Raw genomic sequence first — 17,526 nt, 5'->3', positions numbered from 1 at the left:
AGAGCTGAGGCTGAGGGCGGGGCCGAGGGTGGGCGAAGGCTTGGCCCAAGGAGAAGTCTTTGCCAGACATCGAGGTGCCTTTTTTGTTGTTGTCTTTATTGTTTTTTCCCCCGAGATGCCTTTTTAGAGAGAACATGGCAGACCCTCCGTGCAGGCTGCAGCTGCCGGGCGTCTGCTCCCGGCTCTGTAGGTCTGTGCAGTTAGGCAGCACCGTTCCCACAGCAATTATACCCGCAGCCCTGTGTGGCTTTGGCCACGTGTGTGACCTCTCAGCCTCACCAAGTTGCAGGGTCAGGCCTCTGTGTTACCTTGAAATAGCATCTGTAAAGCCACTGGCAGAGTGCCTGGCACACAGTAGGTGCTTCAAGAATTTTCTTCCTGTGCTCCCTGTCCGATGAGTGTTTTAGAAGTGAGAAGTTAGGGTCCGTTCCCTTCGGGGTACCATGTACTTGGGCCAGTCTCACCTTGAAGCCTGGGGAACAGCCCTGTTGGGAGGCTGGAGTGAGGGCAAGATCGGGTGGAAGCACAGCCTGCCTGCCGAGCGCTGGGGGCAGACCCTGCCCCGTGCCCCGCCGCAAGCAGAGCCTCGCAGGGTGTGCATGGCATCTGCTCTCTTCACACCCCCGATCCTGCATCCCCTGCAAGACTTGCCCCTCTGGTCATTGTTGGAGGTCCCCAGCACACCCTTGTCATCGCATCTATGAAGGACATTTGGTTCCTCTCCCCTCGGCGGCAGCCCCAGCCTCCGGAAAGCCCGAGTGTGGCCAGAGGAGTCTTTCTGGCTGGCGCGACCTCTGGGGAAGTCACACTGTCACCATAGACACCCTGAGAGCGGCCGGTGGCTCCGCCACTGCCTGTGTCCTCGGGGCTGGAGGCCAGGGTTTACATGGGGACAGTGCCCTGCTGTCGGCAGTGCCTTCCTGTTACCTGTGCTCTGCTGGGAATCTCTCTGGCAAGAGCAGGGATGTGCGTGCTTTAAATAGAACATCTTAGCTGGTGCACACAGCCAGCTGTACGTTTGGCATATTAGTAAGTTTTATGGAAACTAAGGGCTGTGACGCCTGGCTTTCGCTTGTGGGAGGCGGAGAGAGGAGCCTGCTCCCTAGAGTGCTGTGCTGCGAGGCTGCGCCACGCTGGCTTCTGGGCCAATCTCTCTGGACTGTGTCTCTAGGACCTTTGCACACGGAGTGGGGGGCGGGGGCAAAGGGGGGAGCAACCCTACATACCCCTCGAGGGTCACCGGGGCCTTCCTGAGCCTGGAGCTGGGCTGGAAGAGGAAGGGCCAGCAGCAGGATGTGGGGAGCTGGGCGGGCCCCCAGGGACAGGGCTCTCCAATGCAGAGCTGACTGGCCGGCGCTGTGAGTCAGGGGCCGCGAACCAGCTCTCCCGCAGGCTGGCGGGGGCTCGGCCATCTCTGTGAGGACCATGCCTGCCACCGGGTGCTAAGCCGCAGGCCCCAGGTGGAGGACTCCCGAGCAAGGGTCACCTGGAGGGCAGCCCCCACCTGGAGGTCGGGAGTTCTCTCCTGGTCTGTTTCTTCCGTGCCCTGGGCAGGCGGGCACTCCGTGAGGGGCCCTCAGTGTAGTCTCCACAGCCGAGGGTCATTGCTGCCTTCAGGGGTGTCCCGGCCCAGAGCCACTGGTGGCTCCACCCCTGGTTTTGGATGTCTCCCAGGTCAGCAGCTCCTTCACCGGGCCTGTGGCTGCTGGGCCCCGTGGAGGTTCCCACACCCACTGTCTGCTCTGTCTTCCAGGTGAGACTGTGGAGATGAGGAGGAGACACTCGTGATGGATGGAAATGGTCCTACTGTGCAGCCACACCCCGCCCCGCCCCGCTGTGCCCACCCGCCTGCCAGCACCTCCTCCCAAGTCCTTACATCACACTCAACCGTGACACCACAGGAAAGAAAGACCCAAGAAGTCAGAATGGCTGTTTCCATGGACACAATCTCCATAGTGACAATGCGGGGGGAGGGGGGAGGGGTGGGGAAACGGGGAAGGGTGGGGGGAACTAAAAGGGAGGGATAAAATATATATATATAAATCTATTTTTAGTCTGGAAAGACTTTGTTTAAATGAAAGGTGCGCTGTCCCTTTTGATTCTATTTTAAAATTATCTAGCTAAAGAATTCCAAATTGGTTCCAATAACAACGAAATTTAAATGTGAAATTGAACTCAGCAAACTCTCATCTCATAGAGGACGGGGTGTGGCTCTGCTGGTCAGCCTGTCTCCCGCCAACTCAGATCTCTAGACCCAGAATTGAAAGCCGGCGAACACACCCAAACCACCCTTTGTCATTAATTTGTCTCAAAGTGGGGAGGTTGGGGGAGGGGAGTGGGGCGGTCCATGTTTTCAAGAGTGGGAGAATGATGTTTAAACACGAAAATAAATTTTTTTCATTTCCAGAAACACTATTTATTTATTTTTAAAATTTTTATCTTTTTGGGGGTGAAATTGGTAGATGCCCGAGGTCACAGCTGTGTGCTGCGTCACGTGGCCGGTGGGAGCCCCGAGTGCCACACTGGGTGCAGTAGGGCCATGCCCAGCGGGTGCCGCCCACAGGACTGAAGTCTACGAGGCGCTGGCGAGGCGCTGGCGGGCTGTCTGAGCGTGGGGGGCAAGCTGAGCAGGACACCCCTTTAGCCCTTTATTCTTTTTGCTTTTGTTTTTATAAAAGAAAGGGGGCCTGTCAGTGAGCAGCCCCACGCTACGTGGTTCTTTGTGTTGTATTGTTTTGTTTTGTAAAGTGTATAATTTTTAAATATCTGAGTTTTAAAAAAAAGAGAAAAAGTACAAAAAAATTCTTGTTAAGGCCTTAAGAAGGGGTTAGTGCATCTTTCAGGGGTCACTCTGCCGTGGGGATAAAATAGCTGTTTCACAAACAGTTTTATTTAAAAAAAATCAAAAAAATAATAAACTTCATTTTAACCTTGTTTCCTTTTTTATTGATTGTAAAACAAATGCGTCTCTTTCTGCTCCCGCTCCAGGCCCCAGAGGTGGCTTTGGTTCTGCTGCAGGGGAGACAGGTCTGCCTGGTCCAGCCACTCAGTGGGGGGAGCCCAGCCCGTGTGTGGGGACGGTCAGATTTACTTAAGCTGATATGAGAACATATTTCCAATCAACATTAATTTTAAAGGTTATAAAAAAATAATGCAATGTTAATGGACTTTTTTAGAGAACAGAAACTCTGGAAGGAATGTTGTGAAGTAGAAATAAGCAATTATAAATGAGTTCTTTGTGCTCATCAATTTGGGGCTGCAGAAATGGCAGATTAATTTCGTTTTAATGGCTACATCAAGCAGTGTGGTCCATTTCTCATTTCACTGCGCCGGGACGGAGGCGTGGGTGGTGTTCTGCATGGGCCTAGGACCTGCATAGCAATGATGGCTTTTTGAGCTACTTGGCTTCCCATCTGGTCTCAACTTGGCATTAACACAGTTCAAATGAAATTGATAGATTTCAAGTGTCAAGGACTACACAAAACTTGAAAAATATGCATCTTGAGGAAAATACTTTTCTGACAGCAAATGATTCTTCGTCACTTTGCCTTTTATTCTCCGGCCCCCTTTGACTTGCTGGCGATGCGTGAGCGAGGTCCTGTGACCGTCCGGGTCTTTCCTCTGAAATGCTGGTGACGGGAGTGGCATGTCCCACACACCCTCCTGCCCCAACAGCTCCAGCTGCCCATGTGCATCTCAGTTCCCCCCACATTTGAGTTCTGTGCATTTTATTTAATATATTTCACTGTTTAAAGCAGTTTTAGGTTCATAGCAATATTGAGCAAAGGTACAGAAAGTTCTCATATACCCCCCGACCCACCACCCACAGCTGCCCGCTACCAGCTCCCCAGCCCCAGGGTACACTTGTTAGGTCAGTGAGCCTGCTCCAACACAGTCCCCCCGGTCCCACAGGGAGCGTCCTGTGGTTTGGACACATGCATGACGTGTCCGTCAGAGCACACGCAGTAGCTTCGCTGCCCTAAACAAAAACCCTCTGTGCTCCCGTTCATCCCTACTCCTGCCAGGCAGTCTCCAGAGTTGCATTTTCCAGAATGTCCTGTAGGTGGAATCACAGTGTGTGGCCTTTGCAGGTGGCTCCCTTCACTTAAGGATGACATGCATTTTAAGGGTCCTCCATGTATTGGTGGCTTGACAGCTCATTTTATTTTATTGGCTTGAGAGAGAGAGAGAAACACCTATTCCACTTATTTATGCATTCATGTGCCCTGGCGGGATCAAACCCAAAACTGAGGCTCTAACCAGCCGAACCACCTGGCCAGGGCCGATAGCTCAGTTCAAAATTTTAGTACTGAATGCTGTTCCGTAGTCTGGCGGCATCGCCGTGTGTCCATTCGCTCAATGCAGGACACCTGGGTTGCTTCCAAGTTTGGGCAATTAGGAATAAAACCGCTATAAATATCCATGTTTTTGCTCGGACATGAGCTTCGATCCTTTGGGTCAGTACCAAAAAGTGTGATTGCTGGATCATATGGTAAAAGAATGTTTTTTAAGTTGTGGCTTAAAATAAAATTTATCATCTCAACCAGTAAGTGTGCAGCTCGGCAGTGCTAATACATTCACATGGTTGTGCACTCCCGCCAAGCGGAAGCCGGTGCCGGTCCAGCAGCTGGGAGGCCGGCCCTGCCAGCTCCGCCCCGGCCGCGGGCTCCTGCGTCCTCCGTCCTCCGGCTGCGGCTGCGTCGGTCAGTCCGCCGGCCTGCAGCCGCCCCGCCGGGTCTCAGCCGGGTCTCAGCGCGGAGGCCGCTGCCAGCAGGTGAGCCGGCCGGCCGGGCGCGGCGCCCACGAGCTGGATGAGCTGGACGCAGGTCCTGCCCAGGAAGGGGAGGAAGGGGAGGAAGGGGCGGGGGGGGGGGGGGGGCCGCAAAACGCCTCCAGCTCGGCTCTCCCGAGGCCCGCGCTCTCTCCGGTCCGCCATCCCTCTGACGTCACGCTGGCCTCAGCCTCAGGTCGCCGTGTCCAGCAGGCCCGGTGCATGTCCAGCAGGCCCGGTGCATGCGACCACCTGTGACACGCGCGTCCCAGGGGGCGGGCCTCACTCCCGGGAGGGGCGGGGAGCGTGTTTCTAAGGGAATAAACGGGCCGCTGGCCCTTAGAGAAGTTCAGGCCAAACCGTGCGCAGCAGTAGCTCGGAGCATGGGTTTGCGATGGACCGAAGGCTGCTCGGTAGCTGTGGCCCGTGATTCCTGAGACCCTTCTGTGCCTTGGGGACCATGGAGCCGCCTGCCTTAGGGGCTGTGGGGGGAGCGCCAGTGCCCGACCAAGAAGCTGCGTTGCACAATGATGGCGAGGGCCATGTAGCCACAGGGCTCCTCTGGCTGCCTGTGCTGCACAGCAGGCCCCTTCGGGGAGCGCAGGCCTGGCCCTCACTGCCCTTCACACCTGCCCGGAGGACTGCTCGGGGAGCAGGGCATCCAAACAAAGGCTACGAGAAGGGAAGGGGCATTGCCTGATACGGCTTGGCCCTCACCCTTCCCAGGGGTGTGCGAGGAAAGCTCTCACTCTGGAAATGGCTGGGGTACCCAGGTCTCAAAGGGGCTCTCCCCAGCTGAAGCAGGGCTGGAGGAAGTCCCCCCCCCCATCTCCCCCCACCCCTTCTCTCCCTCACTGGCAAGGATGAAACAATCCAAGCCCTGGCCAAGGAGAGATGCAGGGTGGCCCAATTGGGGACCAGCAAGCTACACACGCAGCAGCCAGTCAGCAGGGGCCAGTGTGGGAGGTGGGGAAGGGGCAGAACAGTGTTCACACTCCAGGCCGGGCGCCAGGCGGGATTGGCAAACATTGAAAGCCAACACCAAGAGGCCACAGCGCTCTGAGCCAGAGGCACCCTGCGAAGAACTGGTGCTCTTACTGCTGGGAAGTCAGGGAGAGAAGGAGTGGGGGGAGAAGAGGGAGGCTTCCTCCAGCCCTGCTTCAGCTGGGGAGAGCCCCTTTGAGACCCGGGCACTCCAGCCATTTCCAGAGTGAGAGCTTGCCTCACACACCCCTGGGAAGGGTGAGAGCCAACCCGTATCAGGCAATGCCCCTTCCCGGCCTCTGGCCTCCTGGGTCTTCGAATTTGAGTGGGGTTGACCTCAAAGTTCCCACCAGTTTCACTGATTTGAAAACTGAATCCCACCTCTCTCACTGTTGAAGAAGGAGGGTGCTGAGGCCAGCAGGCACCCTCTTCTTAGAAGGGGCAGAGAGGCTGAGCAAGAGGGAGGGCCAGGTAGCCACCGTCCCCGCCTGGAGATGGTATGCACTGGCAGGAGATGGTACGGAGGTTTGCATGGTTCCGTGAGGGGCCACAGAGCCTGAGGGGACCAGGCCCAGGGAGAGGGAGGGCCCCGCACAGGGAGCAGCCTGGCCAGGAACTGCATCACCCCCCTTGGTTTCCACCCCTTGTCTCCCAGCAAGAGTCTGAGCAGCTGATGGTCAAGGACAAACGATAATGAGGAGGAAGCAGGCCCCCTCCCCTGGGGACAGTCACATCCTAGGCCAAGCCCACCGCAGCTCAGTCGACAAGGGAAGTGCCCCCCCCGCACCCCCCCCCCCTCAGACTGGAGCCAGGAGGGAAGGAGATGTGTTAGTGAGCGGCCAGCAGAGCTAGGAGGCCCAGGGACCAATTAGTAACAAACAGGAAGGGGTCCTCGGGCAACAAATGGGCTTGTCGGGGTGACCAGGGAGCTCTTTGTCTCCCCTCCCCACCCCAGGTTCAAGCTCACCACAGCCAGCACCCAGCGGAACCCAAGGGAGCTGGGCCAGCAGCCAGCCAGGTGAGAGCCTCAGCAGGCCTGTGAGCAGCCTCAAGGCGGGGGCCGTGTCCAGGCAGCCTCCGGCCCCGGGAGAAGGAGGGGACGTGCGTGTAAGCCGTGTGTGGTGTTTGGGAGTGTAAATGTGTGTGCATGTGGCTGTGTCAGACTGTGAGCACGCGGGCAGTGTCTGCGAACGGGTTTTGTGTGTGACTCTGTGTTGAGTGCTCTAGTGTGAAGGGAAGGGGCACCGAGAGCTTCATGGCCCGCACGGTCCCGAGACCTCCCTCTAGCGCTGGGCAAAGGTCAGCAACAAACCTGGAGGGGAGGCCGCTCAGGAGGAGGCAGGCGATGGCGGGAGCAGGGCCATGTTCGGGGACGAGACTGCGACCACGTCAGGTGTGAGCCTGACAGACAGGACGCAGGATCAGGCCTGGCAACCCCGGGTTGTTCCTCGGAGCCCAGACAGAGCTGCGGAGTGAATTGGGGGTGAACTTCTTCCCCCCACCCCCACCCCGGGAAAGCACCTAGAGAGGACAGGAGGGGCAGGGTTCTCCGGCCACCCCTGCACCTGACCTTGCCCAGCCTCTCCCTGTGCCCTCTGACAGTGGTAACTCCCACACAGGCTGGCTCAGGGCAGGGGCAGGGCCAGCCTCAGCTCCTTTTATAAGGAGAGCACAGGCTGGCCCAGCCCACAGGGCGTGGTGAGGGCGCTGTGCCGGGCCTGTCCTAGGTGCCTGTGTGGTGAGGGTGCCAGTGTGCCCAGAGGAGCCCTGAGGACACTGAGACAGCCATGGGGCTGCTGACCGGGGAGGCGCTGTGGCCCCTGGCTGTGGCCACCGCCGTCTTCCTGCTCCTGGTGGACCTGATGCACCGGCGTGTGCGCTGGGCTGCGCACTACCCGCCAGGCCCCAGGCCGCTGCCAGGGCTGGGCAACCTGCTGCACGTGGACTTCCAGGACATGCTGCACTGTGTTAACCAGGTGAGGAAGGTGGGAGTGGGCAGCCACGGGGGACCCTCCTCGCAGCAGGCAGTGGGTGGGGTGGGCAGCAGAGGCCAAGGGGGACCCTCCTCGCAGCAGGCAGGGGTAGGGTGGGCAGCAGAGGCCAAGGGGGACCCTCCTCGCAGCAGGCAGTGGGTGGGGTGGGCAGCAGAGGCCATGGGGAACACTCCTCACAGCAGGCAGGGTGGCCATGAGCGACAGGCTGGACAAGGAGCTGAGCTGCGAAGAGGGGGCGGGTTAGAGAGGCTCCCTGAGGAGGTCATGCCTGCAGGGCCCAGAGACAGTTGGGATTTTCCAAAGGTCACAGAGGGCAAAGGTTGCAGAGGGGGTGGGACGTGGCAGTGGGTTTGGGTTCTGCTTAGACAGTGTTGAAAGGTGAGCCTGAGTCCCTTCTGCTTAAATATATTTTAATTGATTTCAGAGAGGAAGGGAGAGGGAGAGCAGGATGGAAACAAATGATGAAAGAGAATCATTGATTGGCTGCCTTCTGCATGGGGGTGGAGCCCACAACCCAGGCAGGTGCCCTGACCAGTAATCTAACTGTGACCTCCTGGATCATAGGTCCACGCTCAACCACTGAGCCACGCTGGTCGAGCACGAGCCCCTTCTGTTTAGCTCAGGGGGAAAGGTCTGGAGAAGGGGGAGAGGAGTCTGGCCAGGAGCCCCATTTCAATCAGGAAGTCAGGTTGAGGGAGCAGAGAATGGGCTCAAGTCTTCTGCTCTGTGGGCCCTTGGGCGGCACTCTCACCTCTATGGCCTTAGCTGCTGCCCCTGAGAGAGAGCATGCTCACGTGGCCTACTGACAATTTTGGTGACATTTGCAAACTCAGAGATGCGAGATGCGAGGTCCTTGATCATAGAGAAGTGACCCCAGGACCCCGATCAAATAAAAGTCTTTGCATCGCTCCCTACTGACAGCCCAGGGGTCCTGCAAGGTCAGGGCTCTGAGACGGGGCCAGCTTACCCAACACCCTCCGCCCGCAGCTGCGGAGCCGCTTTGGCGACGTGTTCAGCCTGCAGCTGGCCTGGACGCCCGTGGTCGTGGTCAATGGGCTGGCGGCCGTGCGCGAGGCGCTGGTGCACCGCAGCGAGGACACCGCCGACCGCCCACCCTCGCCCATCCACGAGCATCTGGGCTTCGGGCCGCGCGCGCAAGGCAAGCGGAGGACCGGGCCGACCAAGGCCCAGCGGGCACGGGGCCCGCAGACACGCGGCAGCCCACGCGGAGGAGGGCGGTGGACTCGCTGTGCTCTCCGCGAATAGGAAGGGGCGGCAGGTGGAGGGGGAGCCTGTGCCCAGGGTGGGGGGGTGGGAGGGAGGGGGGTGGGAGGGTGAGAGGGTGGGCGGGGCCTCACCAGGACAGGGCGGGCCAGGCCGCAGCGAGCAGCACTGGCACGAGGGGCGGAAGGAGGGAAACGGAACCGGTGTGGGCGGCCGAGGGCGGGCAGGACCTGCCACGAGAGGGAGGGAGCTGGCGAGCAGTGTGGGCGGGCAGCGGGGGGCCGTCTCCAGCCGGAAGCGGGTGTCAAAGTTGGGGAATGGGTGGGGACAACTCCTGTGGGCGGGGCCTGCACCGCCGGGGGCGGGGCCTGCACCGCCGGGGGCGCGGCCTGTGGGCGGGGCCTGCACCGCCGGGGGCGCGGCCTGTGGGCGGGGCCTGCACCGCCGGGGGCGCGGCCTGTGGGCGGGGCCTGCACCGCCGGGGGCGCGGCCTGTGGGCGGGGCCGGGCCCCGCTCCGGGGGGAGGAGGGAGAGCCGGCCAACCACGTGTGCGGCAGAGGCGGGGCCAGCGCCCGCCTAGCCGCGCCCGCTCCCCGCTCCCAGGAGTGATCCTCGCGCGCTACGGGCACGCGTGGCGCGAGCAGCGGCGTTTCTCCGTGTCCACCCTGCGCGACTTCGGCCTGGGCAAGAAGTCCCTGGAGCAGTGGGTGACCGAGGAGGCCGCCTGTCTCTGCGCCGCCTTCGAGGACCAGGCCGGTGAGTGCAGAGGCTGAGGGGGAGGCGGGCAGGGGCTGGGGACCAGAAGAGGGACGCCACCCCGCTCTGCACCCTCCCCTAGGGCGCCCCTTCAGCCCCAACGCCCTCCTGAACAGAGCGGTGAGCAACGTGATCTCCTCGCTCATCTATGGGCGCCGCTTCGAGTACGAGGACCCGCGCTTCCTCAAGCTGATGGACCTGATGGAGGGCGCACTGAAGCAGGAGCCAGGACTCCTGGGCAAGGTGGGGGAGTCGTGGGGCCCTGACTTGTCAAGAGGACACCTGGGCGCAGGAAGGCCCGCCCCGGACCCACACCTGTGCCCCTCCAGGTGCTAGAATCGGTCCCTGTGCTGCTGCGCATCCCGGGGCTGGCTGCCAAGGTCTTAAAGGGGCAGAGGGCCTTCATGGCTCTTCTGGACGAGCTGATCGCCGAGCACAACATGACCCGGGACCCAGCCCAGGCACCCCGAGACCTGACTGACGCCTTCCTGGATGAGGTGGAGAAGGTGAGGGGCAGCTGCCAGGGATGGGAGCAGGAGCTGTGGGTTGTGCCATGAGGTAAGCCCAGGGGTTGGGCCCCCAGGCTGCTGGGTGTACTGTGGGAGCCACTGGAGGGCTCCCTCCGTCTGCCCCTTTGCCCGCCCTCTGCATGGCAGGCCAAGGAGGACCCCAGGAGCAGCTTCAACAATGAGAACCTGCGCATGGTGGTGGCTGACCTGTTTTTCGCTGGGATGGTGACCACTTCGACCACACTGGCCTGGGCCATCCTGCTCATGATCCTGCACCCAGATGTGCAGCGTGAGCCCGGCTTGGGGGTCGGGTGGGATGGGGGAGGCAGGAAAGGTCAGCCCATGGTCCCTGAGCTGAGTTGGGCTACGCAGAGGCTGGGTCCTGACTCTGAGGTCAGAGTGACTTCCTTCTCCACATGGGCCCAGCCCCCGACTCACCCCTCTCAGGCCAGAGCCCAGCCCTTACCCCACCCCCACCCCCACCCCGGGGCCTGACCCCTGTGGGGATGCTTGTCTGTCCAGACCGGGTCCAAAAGGAGATCGATGAGACAATAGGGCAAGCGAGGCGACCAGAGATGGCGGACCAGGCCCGAATGCCCTTCACCATGGCTGTGGTCCACGAGGTGCAGCGCTTTGGGGACATCATCCCCCTGGGCGTGCCCCACATGACCTCCCGCGACATTCAACTGCGGGGTTTCCTCATCCCCAAGGTAGGCCTGTGGCCGCCCCACCCCCGCTCAGCCACACCCACCACCTGTGCCCTGACATGGCCACTGACCGGGACCCTAGCCCCGCTCACTGCCCAGCACTGACCGTCCCGTCCGAGGGCGTGGGGGTGAGCGCAGAGGCAGGGCCCCGCTGGGTGGGGAGACAAGCTCAAGTGTTGGAGGAGCCCCTGGGAGCAGGGACGGGTGGCAGGGAGGCCCCATGAGAGGCACGTCACTGGGCCCCACGGGGTCAGGGAGGTGGCCTGGGCGGGCCTGGTCCAGACAGTGTGCTCCCGGGAGTGTTTGGTGGCAGGGGTCCCGGCATCCCCCACCCAGACCCACCCAGGTGAGGTGTCTCCTGCCAGGGGACCACGCTCATCACCAACCTGTCGTCAGTGCTGAAGGACGAGACCGCCTGGAAGGAGCCCTTGCGCTTCCACCCCGAGCACTTCCTGGACGCCCAGGGCCGCTTTGTCAAACAGGCGGCTTTCATGCCCTTCTCAGCAGGTGCCTGTGGGGGCCCAGCCTGCTGTCCCGCCCGAGGGAGCCTGGAGGCAAAGGGCCCAGGCGCAGGCTCATGCCTCACCCCCCACTGCCCCCCCACAGGCCGCCGCTCATGCCTCGGGGAGCCCCTGGCCCGCATGGAGCTCTTCCTCTTCTTCACCTGCCTCCTGCAGCGCTTCAGCTTCTCGGTGCCCGCTGGGCAGCCCCGCCCCAGCTACCATGGGACTTATGGCCTCCTGGTGACCCCACCCCCCTACCAGCTCTGTGCTGTGCCCCGCTAGAGGGGCAACCACACCCCAGCCGCTCCTCAGCTGGGTGCCCTGATGTACAATAAACCAGCCTGATGGCTGCAGCCTGACTTTGAGTCCCACCCAGGCCGCTTAACCACCCTGGCAGCAAAGGGGCCTCAGCAGCCTCCCCAGGCCAGGCCTGCCCGGCCTTGTCCCTCCTCACCTCCCATTGGGGCCCATTTGAGAGGCGGTTATACTGAGGCTCAGAAAATGAGAGCTGACCCCAGTCGCCTGTGGAGCCCAATACTGGCTTCTTGCGTGGGTCCCAGTCTCTGCACAGGCCCCAGCCCCTGCTCGCCCCGTGGGAAAGGGAGGCCTCGCTCAGCCTGATGCCCACTCTCAGGCCCAGCAGTACCCGCCCTGCACCACAGGCAGCAGCTCAGCCAACACCAGCAAGTCTGCTCCCCCACTGACACCCCAAAATGTGGGGAACTCAGGAAGGCTGGGAAGTGATGTGCCAGGTTAACGACCAGGCTCAGTAATGGGGTGCAGAGCTCTCCCTGGGAACCCTAATGGCAGCCCAGGAGCCAGCCCCCTCCCTGGGCGTCTGCGTCACCCCAACATTGAATTAGCCACATTCCCTGACGCCTCAGGTCTGCTTCTGGCCCAGCTGCTGCTGGAAAGAGCTGTCTCCTGGGCCGGCTGTCGCTGGAGAGACTCATGTGGGCTCCAACCCCGGGCACAGTCCTCGGAGTGGCCAGGCCATGTGCCTCTGCCTCCTTCAGCAGCCAGGCTTGGCGCCTGGAGCAGACACGGAGCCCGGGCCACTCCCTTTCCTCCCTTCCTCACTGTACCTGCGAGCCCATCCTGCCTCTCCAGCCAGAAGGCAGGCCCTGACCTTCCTGGGCCTCACAGGGGATCATCCGGTGCTGGGTCTGCTCTTCTCCCGCAACCCTCCAAGCCCTCCCTCCTCTGGACTGACAGATCCCACACCCGGGGTAGAAATCATGTTCCAGGTCACCTCCCTCTTCTGTGACCGCTCCCTTGGGACAGCAGAGCATTTTGGCATTGCTAAAATCAGCGGTTCTCAACCTGTGGGTCGTGACCCCTTTGGGGGTCAAACGACCCTTTCACAGGGGTCGCCGAAATACATCCTGCATATCAGATATTTACATAACGATTCATAACTGTCGGAAAATTACAGTTATGAAGTAGCAATGAAAATAATTTTATGGTTGGGGGTCACCACAACATGAGGAACTGTATTAAAGGGTCGCGGCATTAGGAAGGTTGAGAACCGCTGGCTAAAATGATGCCTCCCTGTGTGCGGGCACACACACACACACATACACACTCACACTCACACACACACACACACACACACACTCATGCCCACCTACCAGGACCAGGCCATCCACCCCGACTCTGAGTCCCAGGGACACTCTAACAGTCAAGGAAAAGTTATAGAGAACCCTGCTTTCCCTTCCTCTTGGGCCCAAGTAGGGGTTCCCCTGCCTGGTCATTCGGGACATGGTAGTAGGGTGCACCCAAACTTTACCTCTCCTTCTGGCCGCATATACCAAACACCATTTTCAGTCTAAGGAGAAAGGATAGGCAACAGTCAAGGCATCACAGGCCCGGGGCCCCAGTGTTCCTGGACCCCGTGGCCTGCAGGAGTCACAACAGGCCAGAGGCAGTCGGTGGACAGCAAGGACCTCCACAGGCCAGGCTCAGCCTGGGGATGGCCAGCTGGTCCAACTAAGGAGGGGGACTTCCAGGAGCTTGGAAAATGCTCAGAAATTTCTCCCAAGAGCTCCAAACGAAAGATGGTTTTTGTGCCTCAGAGCTGGGAAGGGAGGTCCCAGGGAAAACAATGGGGGAAGGGGGGGTGGGCTAAGATGAAGGAGAGAGGAATAGGTCTATCGAACATTTCGTATAAAACGTCTCCAGGTGTAGGTGGTGAACGATAGCTATAAATAATAATGATTTAAAACACTTGACAGTATTGTCTGGGTTACAGAGCGTTTGGGGGATTGTTGCAGAAGACCAGAGGAAAACCAAGCAACGCTTTAGAGAGAAGGTACACTGTTTATTAACCCGGCGGACTCAGCAGAATAACTTCCCAAGTCTGAGCAAAGTAACATGCAGGGAGCTTCTTTTATATCTTTCTGGCGTCTTTGTCCCTCAAATATGGATTATGCTTCTGGTCCTTTTTGTGGGCTTTGCAAAAAAGGCCCCAGGTGTTGGGGGTCTCCAGGCCATATCTAATGGTCTGGCCTGGCACCAGCACTAATAACTCCCCTCCCTCCCCGGAGCTGTGCACTGTTCATAGTTTATGTCCTCTGTGAAATGTGAGCATTTAGGTAACAGGTTCTGCTAGACCAGTTCTGGGAAAGAGGCTGTGACTTAATTATAGGTTATCAAGAATGTACAGTGGGCTTGCTGGTACAGATTCAGATTGCTAGCCCCCCAAATATCAGGGTTACATTGGAATTAGCTTTTTTAGCCTTCTCACCACCCCACCACCACCCTCCACCCTTGTCCCACAAGCTTCTCTTAGCCTTGTGGTACAACGCCTATGGGATGTTATGATGAACAGGGACGATGACCGCTCTAAGCTGCTTCCTGCTGGTAAGGGGCGATGACCAAGCGATTAGTACAGTGGTTCCCAACCTTCCTAATGCTGCGACCCTTTAATACAGTTCCTCATGTTGTGGTGATCCCCAACAATAAAATTATTTTTGTTGCTACTTCATAACTGTAATTTTGCTACTGTTATGAATCGTAATGTAAATATCTGATATGCAGGATGTATTTAGGTGACCTCTGTGAAAGGGTCGTTCAACCTCCAACGGGCTCACGACCCACAGGTTGAGAACCGCTGTGTTAGCATCCCGTTTCTTCCTCTCGGAGGGGTTTTTAGGGAATTCTTCTGGTTTGTAGGACCATCTGAAGTGTAAAGGCATATATGAGAGATGAGATAAAGTGAGTTAAGAAATTTAGAAGACATGGTCCTAATGGTACGGCTATGAGTAGCATTAACAGTGGTCCTGCCAATGGGAGAAGCCATTTCCAGACCCCCACCCCCACCACCCTTCACCATTCAAATAGTCCAGGACTCAGACAGCCCCTGCCTTCTTTTTGTTGCTCGTTCAATTAGATCCTTTGCCTTATCCCTGACAATGCCTGACTGGTTGGTGTAAAAGCAGCACTCTTCTAAGAAGAGGCAGATTCCACCTTTCGCTGCTGTTAATAAGTCTAATCCTTTTCTATTCTGTAGCACTACTGTGGCTAAGGAATCATCTTGATCCTGTAAGGCAATTAGAGTCTCAGCTACTCTCTCTATGTCTTCTGAAAATTCTTGGGTCAAACTTGATAAGAGAAGACAGAGTGAGCTATTCTCCCTATCCCAGCTCCTATGCTACCCCCAATTCCGAGCGCTATTAGAAGGGGGATTACTTGCAGAGCCCTCTTATATCTAGTCACTGCTTTAAGTGCGAGGGTGGTCTCAATGGATTGGTTGTTGGGTGTAATAGACTTATCTGGGGTTAGATAGGCAGGAGTGCACACTCCCATCCAGTTTGCAGGCAGGCAGAGGTAAGCAGCTGTCCCACACACATAGAATGTTCCTGCAGGGGGGCACCAGGGGTAGGTGGTGTTTTCAGCCTTGAGGGTAGAGTTTCATAGTTCATCTGGGAGGCGACCTGTTGGGTGTTGGCCCTGAGTCCTGTTGAAGCAAATAGGGGCCACATTAGTTAGCTGCACGTTGGCCGTGACGGGTCCTATTATTTCTTAGGTTAAGTTCCCTGGTTTAGTTATGTTTACTGGAGGAGCCATTAATAGGAGTGGTCCTGGGGGGAGGCAAAGCCAGCAGTCCCTAGCCAAATAAGGGTTGGTAATATTGAGGAGATGGTGGTTGAATTGAGGAGCTGATAAAACCGGGGGTCTAAGTCATATCGCTTCTGTGGCTGAGTCCTCAGTTTAGGTAATCTGGGTGTTTTACGTTCAAACAGCTGCCTGATAGTCTTTTTAATATATGCCTCCTGGGCTTGGTCCTGGATCCCGCCCCCCCCCCCCCCCCATCAGAGTAGCCAACATGAGTGCAGCGGGTCCAGCAAGTTATTGAGCCTGGCTTTCCTTGACAGATGTGTCCTGCCCATTTTTGTCTGGGCTTAATTCTTCCCGTCCAATACAATCCCCCCACCCCCGCCCCACATGCATTTGGTAGCGGAGTCATAACATGCTGTAGGCTGATAAGTACAGCTAACGAAAATATGGCTTGATTGGGTTCTCCCATAGACTACCCAGTCTAGCATATTTGGGTAGCGAGTCTCTAAGCAAGGACATGTGGTAGTGGCCCCTCAGAGAGGCAAGTATGTGCTAACTAATATTATTAGTGGTAGCATGTTATTCTCTCTACTAGAGGCCCGGTGCACGAAATTCGTGCATGGGAGGGGGTTGTGTCCCTTAGCTTAGCTTGTACCCTCTCCAATCTGGGACCCTTCTCACAATCCAGGGCTGCTGGCTCCAAACTGCTTGCCTGCCTGATTGCCACTAACCGCTTCTGCCTGCAAGCCTGATCACCCACTAACCACTCCCCTGCCAGCCTGGATCAACACGTAACTGCTCCCCTGACAGCTCGATTTCCCCTAACTGCCCTCCCCTGCCAGCCTGATCACCCTTAACTGCCCTCCCTTGCCAGCCTGGTCGCCCCTAACTGCTCTCCCTTGCTGACTTGGTTCCCTGCAACTGCCCTCCCCTGAAGGCCTAGTCCCCCCAACTGCCTGCCCCTGCAGGCCTGGTCCCCCCCAACTGCCATCCCCTGCAGGCCTGGTCCCCACTAACTGCCCTCCCCTGCAGGCCTGGGTCCCCCCCCCAACTGCCCTCCTCTTCTGGCCCAGTCTCCCCTAACTGCCCTCCCTTGCAGGCCTGGGTCCCCCCCCAACTGCCCTCCTCTTCTGGCCCAGTCTCCCCTAACTGCCCTCCCTTGCAGGCCTGGTCCCTCTCAACTGCCTGCCCTGCTAGCCTGATTGCCCACAACTGCCCTCTCCTGCTGGCCATCTTGTGGTGGCCATCTTGTGTCCACATGGGGGTGGCCATCTTTGACTACATGGGGGCAGCCATCTTGTGTGTTGGAGTGATGGTCAATTTGCATATTACCTCTTTATTATATAGGATTCCTGTTTAGTGGGGGGTCCACAGCTGTGAACCGCTAGGACAAAGAGTAGTACTATGGCTATTCCTGCAAGGCAGATGTAACCAAGGATGGCATGACAAGGTGTAGGCCAACAATTCATGATGAGGCCTTTGTTTCCTTGCTGTGTAGGAAGCAGTAATTTTATGGTGCTCTGTGTCCCAGAAGGGCAGATGAGTTCTCCTCCTGGTACTAGTCTCAGGTTCCAGCGGCACTCACAAAAAGCCAAAATAAGAATTACTAGAAAGATAAAAACAATGATTATCCAGAAATACCAGAGCATATTGCCTTTAAGAGAAGATAAGAAAGAAAGATTAGTGTAAGGAAGAATTCAACAGGCTGTTTCTGAATTCCTTGGAGCAGGTTGATCAGCCATGTCCATTGTCTTCTTGAGGGTGATCTGCAGGTGGTGTTTCTGGTCAGAGGTCACCTTCCACTCAGGCTGGGTGTCAATTGGCTGGTGGGCTGCTTTCACCCGGGAGTGGTGGATCCAGGTGTTCAGTCCTGCAACCTTGAGAGCTGTGGAGTTCATATGACTGGATAGGGTCCCTTCCAGGTAGGCTTAAGGGGTTCCTTTTTCCAATCCTTTACCCAAACCTGGTCTCCAGGTTTATAAGGATGTACTGCTGTCCCTAGAGAGATGGGTAATCGAT

The 17,526-nt window shown here is 58.0% G+C and overlaps 2 protein-coding genes across 5 annotated transcripts in view; both read left to right on the top strand.

Annotated features, from left to right (window-relative positions):
- The window catches only part of TCF20 (transcription factor 20), a 160,314-nt gene extending 158,342 nt beyond the window's left edge, over positions 1-1,972 (top strand). For all 4 annotated transcript variants that reach the window (XM_036297296.1, XM_036297294.1, XM_036297297.1 and 1 more), the window contains one exon: positions 1,754-1,972. In XM_036297296.1, the coding sequence (XP_036153189.1) occupies positions 1,754-1,771 (18 nt within the window). In that variant the 3' untranslated portion in view covers positions 1,772-1,972. The remainder of the gene's footprint in view (positions 1-1,753) is intronic.
- A 2,693-nt stretch (positions 1,973-4,665) lies between these two features.
- LOC118651851 (cytochrome P450 2D17-like) lies at positions 4,666-11,807 on the top strand. Its single transcript, XM_036301465.1, has 11 exons — positions 4,666-4,774; positions 6,711-6,773; positions 7,483-7,731; positions 8,737-8,908; positions 9,577-9,729; positions 9,812-9,972; positions 10,059-10,235; positions 10,386-10,527; positions 10,761-10,948; positions 11,311-11,452; positions 11,552-11,807. The coding sequence occupies exons 3-11, from the start codon at positions 7,543-7,545 to the stop codon at positions 11,728-11,730; spliced, it is 1,503 nt and encodes a 500-aa protein (XP_036157358.1). The 5' UTR covers positions 4,666-4,774; positions 6,711-6,773; positions 7,483-7,542; the 3' UTR covers positions 11,731-11,807.
- Positions 11,808-17,526: the final 5,719 nt, after the last annotated feature.

The sequence above is a fragment of the Myotis myotis genome, unplaced genomic scaffold, assembly GCF_014108235.1.
Source record: "Myotis myotis isolate mMyoMyo1 unplaced genomic scaffold, mMyoMyo1.p scaffold_m19_p_3, whole genome shotgun sequence".
Classification (NCBI taxonomy): Eukaryota; Metazoa; Chordata; class Mammalia; order Chiroptera; family Vespertilionidae; genus Myotis; species Myotis myotis.
This window is presented reverse-complemented; position numbering and strand designations above follow the sequence as displayed.